We start from the raw sequence: 9,522 nt of genomic DNA, 5'->3' as shown, positions 1-9,522 counted from the left end.
CATTGCTCGAGTTCTCCATTCCTTTGTTTTCTTTCAGTTTTCCTCCGAAATTTCTTTATTTTCCTTCTGATCTCTCTTGGCTCTGAAGAAATCCCCACACTCATCTGGACAGGTTGGGTCCTCTGGCGATGCTCGGGCTACCGCTGGCCACGATGGTGCCACCCCAGAGGAATTTGCTGAATTCACGTGGCGATCGGTGGTGAGTCCTGCCGAACTGGAGTCGTTGAAGGAGACTTATAGGGTCCCTTCAAAAGTGGAGTTCGTGTTGCCCTCCTCCAGCGAAAGGGCAGTGGCTCCAAGGGCTTTGGCATCAAAGTCGCAATGTACCCCACCATGTTCACCTACAGCCTTAGGCTGCCCTTTTGTTGGCCTTCCTCCTAGCTTCCTCCCAGCTCATGGAGAATTCTTGTTTTGTGATCATCATTTGGCGTCGTGCGTTAGAGGAGGCCGGGTTAGACTTTCTAAACCTCACAGCACACAAGTTCTTCATTACCTACAACATTCTGAGGAAAGGTCGATACCTCTACGGCTTCCAGTCGGTCCAGGAGTTGGTCCGGATAGAGGCGCGGCATACCATTGTGAAGGGGTATAATCATCGATTCTTTTTCTTGTCAGGCGATGGATGGGAGTTCCCGGTCAGGTAGGCCCTCAAGCGTCGGTTTCCCGTAAATGCTATATAGGGCACCATTGACGGGTACATGATCCGTCGACCTAAACCAACCCTGAATGAGGCACTTAGGCTCAGGGTCATCCGAGCTTGGGTGGAAGCGCATCCAGAAGACATTTCTTTAGAGGCTCTGCTGATCGAGGACAACTTTAGTCAATATCTGGCCCTGCCAACCAACTTGGGCTCTGACTCGAGCTTCCCATTAAGCCCGGTCGCATTGCATGCTCGCAGCCACTACCCTAGCCCGCTGGTGGAGGGGAAGGGAAAGAAGTCCTGGAGGATTTCCCCTATTAGATCCGACTCTAACAATATTCTCATTCCCCTTAGGGATCCGTCTATAATGGTGTTTGTTATTTCAACCCGAGCCATTGGTGCCTAAGAAGATAGCAACGACAATGAATTTTCCTCTCACCATGCGGTCGATTCAGTGTGTTGTTACCGAAGACGCTCATGTGGTCGAAGTCGTCCCCTTCGACGATATCGAAGTGGCGGGGACTGTTGTTTTGGTTGGGGAGGCGATGACACCTGGGGTTCCTGCCGAGGAGGTCATCGATGAGGTTCTGGTGGAATTTCGAACGACGATTGTGGTAGGTCACACCGATAGTGTCCGCGAGATGAAGAGTAGGCTCAATAAGCTATTCATGGGGGTAAAATCTTTTACTTACACACTCATCAGACTCTTCGTTTCTTTTCCTGCCTTGATCTTGATTCAAACTTGTGTGGCAAGGGTTGGAGCGTCTGGTGGCCTTCATCATGGATGGCCAAGAGGAGGTGATGAGTGAGAACGGGACACGTTGCTAGCTTGCGCAGTTGGCCTTAGACTGTGAGGCGAAGGAGCGAAAGCATAAGGAAGAAGCCAAGAAGGCCCTTGCCGACTTGGCAAGATTCTAGGGTGAAGTCAGCACTCTTCGCATCGAGGCCTCACTCTCTTCTATGGCGAGGTAGGTGGTGCAGTAGTCTCTGACAACTGCCAGATGGAGCTTGAGCAATTGTAGGCTGAAAATCGAGAGTTGTGTCAACAACGGGACTCTAACAGATGGACGAACAAGTGGCTGACAAAGAGGGTTGAAGGCGCCGATGAGTCTCAAATTACAACAATGAATTAGCTTAGCAATAAAATTTTCGTAGATGTTTGGCGTCCCAGGGGTGTAGTAGCTCGTTCCCTTGAGAGTCTCGGAGATGGTAGGAGCCCGAGCGGTTTGTAACTGTGACCACATAGGCGCCCTCACATCGGGGGCCTAGCTTTCGTTTGTCCCGTGTTGTTGTTCCCGTCTCTTTAAGTACGAGATCCCCAACCTTGAATGTTCTCAGGTGCACGTGCTTGTTGAATCATCTCTCGGCACTTCTTTTGTTGGTCGCGATTCTTATTTCAGCTTCTAGTCTAACTTCTTTCAACAAATCCAGTTGTTCCTCAAGCCACCTATCATTGAATTCTTGCTCGAAGTACTGAACTCTGTAGGTGGGGAATCCAATCTCTACTGGCGGCATCGCCTCGTGGCCGTATGTGAGGGTAAAGGAAGTTTCTCCGGTCAGCATTTTCACTGTGACCCGGTAGGCCCACAGGACAACAAGGAGTTCTTTTGCCCATGGCCATTTTCTGTTGTCGATCCGCTTCTTGAGCATTCCCGTCAATGTTTTATTGGTCGCCTCAACTTGCCTATTGGACTGGGGGTGTCTTGGGGATGAGTACCGGAACTTGATCCCCAATTTTCGGCACCAACTACAGTAGTGGTCGGAATCGAATTGCCTCATATTATCTTATATGATAGTACATGGGATACCAAACCTGCAAACTACCGTCCTCCATAGGAACTATGTGATGTTGTTCACTGTGATAGTTGCTAAGGCATCGGCCTCGACCCACTTGGTAAAGTAGTCCAGTGCCACTACCACAAACTTGACTCTTCTTTTGCCCGGTGGAAGTGGGCCGACCAAGTTAATTCCCCATTGGGCAAAAGGTCAAGGCTATGTGATCGACATCAATTCTTCCAGTGGGCAATGGGGCACCTTGGTGTATTCTTGGCACTTCCAACATTTCCCGCATATTCCTTGGCATCCCGCAAAGCCTGAGGCCAGTAATACCCCGCCCTCATTACCTTCCTAGCCAATGTCTTTCCTCCTGAGTGGTTCTCACAAATCCCCTCGTGTATTTCTTCCAACACATATTGCGCTTCTTCCGGGGAAATGCACCTCAAGAAGGGTGCCAAGTGGTCCCTCCAATACAAAATTCCCTCGATCAAAGTGTAGCACGCTGCTCTATTTCTAATCTTCATGGCCTTTTGTCTATCCTCTGGAAAACTCATTGGCTTCCACATACCTGAGTATGTCATCTGCCCATGCTGGGGTCCGGGCAATATTTCTATTACCTCGATCCCAGCAGCGGGTACTTCCATAGTCCCAATAGTGGGTACTTCCACAATTTGGATCATTGTTTATTCTAGCAAGGAGGAGTTCTCCTGTCTAGCACCACACGGGCCAGCTTGTCTGCTTTCTGATTTTCAGCCCTCGGCACTTACTGAATCTGAACATACTTAAAATGGAGGCATTCGGCCTCCATTTGTGCTAGATATTTTTTTAATTTTTCACTTTTTACAGCGAACTCCCTATGCACTTGATTGACTACTACCTGAGAATCAGCCTATACTTCAATTTTGGTGGCGCCTAAAGACCTGGCCACCATTAGCCCTGAAAGCAGTGCTTTATATTTTACTTCGTTGTTCGTCGTTTTGAATTCCAATTTGATGGCATAATTTTGCTCCTCTCCTTTGAACTTAATGATATGCACTCTCACTCCCACTCTCCCTCCAGCCCGGCAAGATGAGCCATCAAGGAATACTTGCTAGGGCTTCACAGAAGGTGCATCATCGTTCTCTACTGGGAAATCGGTAAACTCAGCGACAAAGTTCACTAGCACTTGTCCTTTGATGGTGTTCCACTATGCATAGTCGATGTCGAACTCGCTCAATTCCACTACCCAATTCATAAGCTGGCTTGAGGCATCTGGTCGTTGCCGCACCTTTTTTAGAGGGCTTCTGTGAGGACCCTTACTGGGTGAGCTTGAAAGTATGGGCGCAGCTTGCACATGGTTACTACCAGCGTAAAGGCCAACTGTTATATTCTAAGATACCTAGCTTCAGCCCCCTCGATAAGCCCGGCTGGTGTAGTAGACTGGCCTCTAGACCTCATTCTCCTCACGTACTAATGTTGACGAAGCAACATGAGGGGAGACTGTCAGGTTCAGGGTTAGCGTTTCCCCACACCGGGGTTGGCTGAGGAGCGGTAGGCTTGTGAGGTACTTTTTGACAGGGGTGGCAATATGTGACATGACCCGTTATCCCAACACGAATACAACACGATAAAAGCGGATTAGGGTTTAGCCTTAACGGGTTTGGGTCAAAATGGGTTGACCCCTTAAGACACGATTGCTTAATGGGTTGATAACGAGTCAACCCGTTTTGACCCATTATAACTCATTATGACCCATTATGAAAGTTAAAGTTACAATTATACCCTCATACCTAAAAATAACATTGTTGAAATTTTAATTTCGATATTGTTATTGTTTGAATTATAATTTTAGACTTGTTGTTAGTTTTATATTTTTTTTATAGATATTGTGATTTTAACATTTATATAAAATTATACTAAACTTTACTAGGTCAAATGGGTTAATTTTGAGTTTTTTCAATCAATTAACATAAACGGGTCAAAACAGGTTGACACGACACGGCCCGTTATGTTACTGGGCCGTGTTAAGGTTTGAGATTTTAACACGATAAGCTTAACGGATCGGGTTAGGGTTGACCCATATAGTATAATATACATGTCTTGACATGACACGAACACGAACTGTTAATACGATTTGACACCCCTGCTTTTTGAGGGTTTTGAACGTCAGGTTGCACTGGTCATCCCATGCTTGCATTTTCCGCAGGACCTTGAAGAAAGGCAGGCATTTGTCGATGGATCTTGACACGAACCTATTGAGACTTGTCACTCGCCCAGCCAGCCTTTGTACCTTAGTTATGTTTCGAGGTGGGGCCATGTTGAGGATGGCCTCCACCTTTTCAGGGTTGGCTTCGATTCCACATTCGGACACCATGAATCCCAAGAACTTTCCTGATCCGGCATCGAAAGAGCATTTTTTCAAGTTTAGCTTCATTTGATACTATCGTAGTATAGGGAAAGTATCCCTTAAATCGCTCAGGTGCTGTTCCATGCTCCCACTTTTAACCAACAGGTCATCCACATAGATCTCCATGTTCCTTCCTATTTGATTTTTGAACATACGATTGACCAGTCATTGGTGGGTCGCCCCTGCGTTCTTGAGCCCAAAAGGCATCGTCGTGTAACAATACAAGCCTCGGTTAGTGATGAATGAAGTCTTCTCTTCATCCTCAGAGTTCATACGGATTTGGTTATACCTGAAGTAAGCATCCATGAAGTTAAGCATGCGATGACTAGCCGTAGAGTTGATAATCAGGTCGATGTGAGGGAGTTGAAAGCTGTCTTTCAGGCATGCTTTGTTGAGGTCAATGAAGCCAATGCACATTCTCCATTTGTCGTTTGGCTTCTCGAATAAATCCATCGTTCAGCAAGCGGTCCACTTCCTTAGTTATGGCGATGTTCTTTTCTGCCTAATGCTTTGACTTTTATGCCTCACTCCTTTAGCCTTTGGGTCTACGCAGGCAGTGTTGTATGACTTCGGGCGCTATTTCGGGCATATCCTCGTGGCTCTAGGTAAACACGTCCTAGTGCTTGGCGAAAATCTGCTGCATGGCGCTCCAAGCTTCATATGTCATTTCGCTATTAATCCTCACTGCAACTTCTGGTCGAGGGGGATGAGTTCCAACGGCTCGCTCGGTCTCACCCTTCTGAGCCTCTACTCATTTTGGACCTCGTTTTCGACCAATGTGCATTCAGGAGGTGGCGGTAAGGTGCAGTCACCTTTCGCAGTACATACCTCGCCTACCTTGCCATTCATAGGCATCTCTTTGTAGGTGTGTGCATCACTTTCTTCCTCTATGCCCTTTTCACTCCCAAGAACTTGGTTATTTTGCTGGTTAACTTTCATGTCACCGATAATATTGGAAAGGTTTTGAGTTGTCTGGAACGAGTTGCCTTAGTCACGCAAAGTACACGTATGACCTAAAAAAAAAAAAGATACCACAGATGGCGTTACTGTTAACGTCAAGTTTCGCACGCCTTTGGACCAAACTCCAACAACTCAGATCTTCAGAAACGTGCCTGCAAAAGGTAAGGGGGAAGACAACTAGGAGAGGGCAGCCTTAGGATCGAGAAGTCTCCAATGACAAAGTTAGTATATTCTATTGGAAGTTTGTAAATAAGTAAAAGAGTCTAGGGATCAAAGAGTTTTCTCGTAACTGGAGCTCGCTATTTATATCATGGGTCGGGGGTGCAGATTGTGTTTGTCTCCATGGAGTTCGTGCCCTTCCTACTGTTTCTGCTGTCATAATTCTTTAATGCGACGTGGCTCTACGACGGCACCATAAATGTGGTGTGTAGCTCAGTAGTGGCGGCATTAATGCAGTGTGGTTTCCAGGCCTTGCTTTATCCCTTGTGAGCCGTATATGTTCTGATATCAATGGATAGAGAGTCCTCCGCATTTCCCATCGTGTCTTATGTAAGTTCTCAGGTTCAGAACACGGCCTTGCGATGTTAGATTGACTTGTCCTATCGGTTGCACGATTCCTCTCAGGTATTGGGCCGAGGCCTAGTGGGCTTTTGTGAAGTGGGTAAAATCTCCTTACACTATGAATCACAAAATTTCCAAAACCAAGACTATTTTTTTTTTAACTAACAAAACTTTCTTATATAAGTAATGTTATACATGACTACACTCTCATCCCACTATATATGTATGATGTAATACATTTATGACCATTGGATAATCTTTTACTGGATAATTCTTTATCATCCAATAGTCATAAATGTGTCACATATTACATTGTGTGATGAAAGTGTGATGATAATGTGGTCTATAGAAATTTACTATATATTAAGAAATTACGACTATTTGATTTTCAAGAAATAATTAAATTAATTTTAGAATAGAATAATTTCTAACTTCTTATAAGAAAAAACCGGGAAGAAAAAAACACAGAAAATATATAACATAGAGTACTACTGAAGTAGTTGCCAATATATATATTTGAAGGATTGAACTTTACTTGTAAGAACAGACAGCAGAAGGTGGGTGAAATGCAATTCATCGACCAATTTCCATGGTCAAGGTTCTGTTTATTACATACCTTTACTATGGACAGGTCATGTGAGGTGGGCTGCACAACTTTTATTCGATACAGGGATGGGGGCCGACCATGGCCTCCTTTTCCGCACCGCGCGCGCTCATGCATTTCTGCCTAGATGATCTCCTTCCGTGCGTGCTTCTGTGTTCCTTAGTAAATTCCACAGCACTCTTGAAACTAATCCTGTGATCATTATGATCAACTCAACAAATTAAAGTGTCCAGGTGCCTTTGGTGTGGAGTGCAAACTTGCGTGATGTGAAATTGCTCACAGTTCAATCAGTTTTACTCCCTAAAAAGCTTGATTTGGATACCGTTGAAGCAAGGCAATAAAGACAAATATGCATGCAAGCATGATACATGAAACATTAATAATGGTGGATCAAGCTGGGATTATTCCTTTGCACTCATGAGCTCATACATACATACATATATATATATATATATATGAGGAGTACGAGTGCTATACAGATATAAAGGTATTACATGACAAAAGTAAATTTATAAAATAACATAATTTTATGTGATCCGTTAGATCTATTTATTGATAAAAGTAACTTTACAACTTAGCTAACGTACCATATGATCAAACCACATCACTTTGTGAATTTATTTTTGTATAATCTTTTTATAGATAAAGTATTTATATATATATATATATATATTAGATCAACAAGTAAAACTGAGAAGGAAAGAAATTTAAGATAAAAAATAATATTGCTCGTATAAAATACACGTACGTTAAATCAAGCTTATTCATGAAACTGCCAACTTTATTTTACCAAACCGAATAAAGGGAAAGCAAAATAGGGTTGTACGTTTACATTAACAAAATCTTGAATCTTCACGTAACGGCCTTCAGCTAGCATTGGATCAATAAAACAAATTTACGTTAGCTAGCTAGTTTCGATTCGTACGTAACGTCCTTGGCAATAGGCCTCCTCCCAACAGCACAGCACAAAGTAATTAACAAGGCCAAATAAATGCATGAGCAAATAGGTAAGAACATTTAACTCGACCTGTTTGGATATAGAAATACTTTCAACATATTTCATCTCATCTCATTTTAATTTTTTTAAATTCTTATACAAAATATAATAAATAATTTAATTTTTTCAAATCTCAAAATAATAATAATATTAAAAAATAATATTCTAATAATATTTTATTCAACTCATCTAAAATCATCTTATCTCACTGTCTCAACATGATTTTGTCACAATAACATTTTGAGAAGTAGTACGATTATAAATAGATTTTATAAAATTAAATTTTTAAATTGAATTAATTTTATGTAATATATTAAATTTATTTTATAATAAAAATAATTATACGACATAAGGTATGATAAATTCATAAGATTAGTTTTATAAAATATTTTTATAATTAAAATATTTCTCTAACACTTCAACGTCACTTCACCTACTCCTCATACATTTCACAATAAATAACCCCACGCTCCCACTCCACCGCCTCGCATTTAACAACTCTTTGGCTAATTTAAGTACATTCCAGTTCCTTCCTCACATCTTTTTCTCCATTCTCTTCTGTTTCTGTTCATTCTCTTGAAGCACAGGGAAAAATCATGAAGCCTATCTTTGCAAGTTTCCTGCTTGTGTGTCTTATCCTCGGCTCCTCTTTCTTTGAGGCCACAGAAGCTGGTTCAAGTAAGAAGCAATTGATCAACTTCTCCACGCTTTCTTAATTTTTCTTGTCTTTTTTGAAGGAAAATCTGAAATTTCCTAGAAACTTTTGCTGGGTTTAGTTTGATAATGTGCTGATTAATTATTTTATTTTGTTTGTTCGTTGATGGTTTGTTTAAATGCGAAAAAAATCAAGGCTTCTGTGACTCGAAGTGCGCGGCGAGGTGCGCAAAGGCAGGAGTGCAAGACCGGTGCTTGAAGTACTGCGGTATTTGCTGTGAAAAGTGCCAGTGCGTGCCATCTGGGACCTATGGAAACAAGCACGAGTGCCCTTGCTACAGGGACCTCAAGAACTCCAAGGGCAAGTCCAAGTGCCCCTGAAAATCTCCCTTTGCTAAGTTGGGATCATGATTTTGAGTGATCATGTCATGGATCTCCAGTCAAAACTATTAACGACTGTTATGTAATACTCAAAATGGACATTATTAGGTCATAAAAGTTTGAATATCATCAGAGAGAATAAAAGGCCGGCCGGGGGTCCTTTATTTGCGTGTTTGTTGGGGGTACTGCAGATCTCGTTGTCATAGTCTTTGGTTATGCTTCTTGGAATCTGTCCATTTTGTACTACATATCACATTAGCTATACAATAAATAAAATGATTTGATTTTCCTCTTACTGAAAACATTCATGAGTGCTCTTTCTCTGTGATCTGCAGCAGCTTCTGCACCGCAGTTACTTATTCTTTATTTCTTTATGGTTCTATCGACCCTCAATGACCAGTCACCCATATGTGCAGACCTCATTTCATGGAAAAAGTGCATATGCAAGACTTCAAATGTAATTAAAAATTACTACTCAACACTTTCAAAACATTTCTAATTACCTGAATTTTCTTCATGAAATTCACAAAAAAGAAAATTATGGATTTTGGTTGGTGTTGGTG

General features: G+C 42.4%; 1 protein-coding gene across 1 annotated transcript; it reads left to right on the top strand.

Moving 5' to 3' along the window:
- Window positions 1-8,395: 8,395 nt before the first annotated feature.
- LOC121241916 (peamaclein-like) lies at window positions 8,396-9,254 on the top strand. The gene is made up of 3 exons (XM_041139774.1): window positions 8,396-8,602; window positions 8,775-8,995; window positions 9,057-9,254. Exons 1-2 carry the CDS (start codon window positions 8,521-8,523, stop codon window positions 8,957-8,959), a joined length of 267 nt encoding a protein of 88 aa, XP_040995708.1. The 5' UTR covers window positions 8,396-8,520; the 3' UTR covers window positions 8,960-8,995; window positions 9,057-9,254.
- Window positions 9,255-9,522: the final 268 nt, after the last annotated feature.

The sequence above is a fragment of the Juglans microcarpa x Juglans regia genome, chromosome 8D, assembly GCF_004785595.1.
Source record: "Juglans microcarpa x Juglans regia isolate MS1-56 chromosome 8D, Jm3101_v1.0, whole genome shotgun sequence".
NCBI lineage: Eukaryota > Viridiplantae > Streptophyta > Magnoliopsida > Fagales > Juglandaceae > Juglans > Juglans microcarpa x Juglans regia.
The sequence above is the reverse complement of the archived record's forward strand: the minus strand, read 5'-3'. Positions and strand labels throughout refer to the sequence as shown.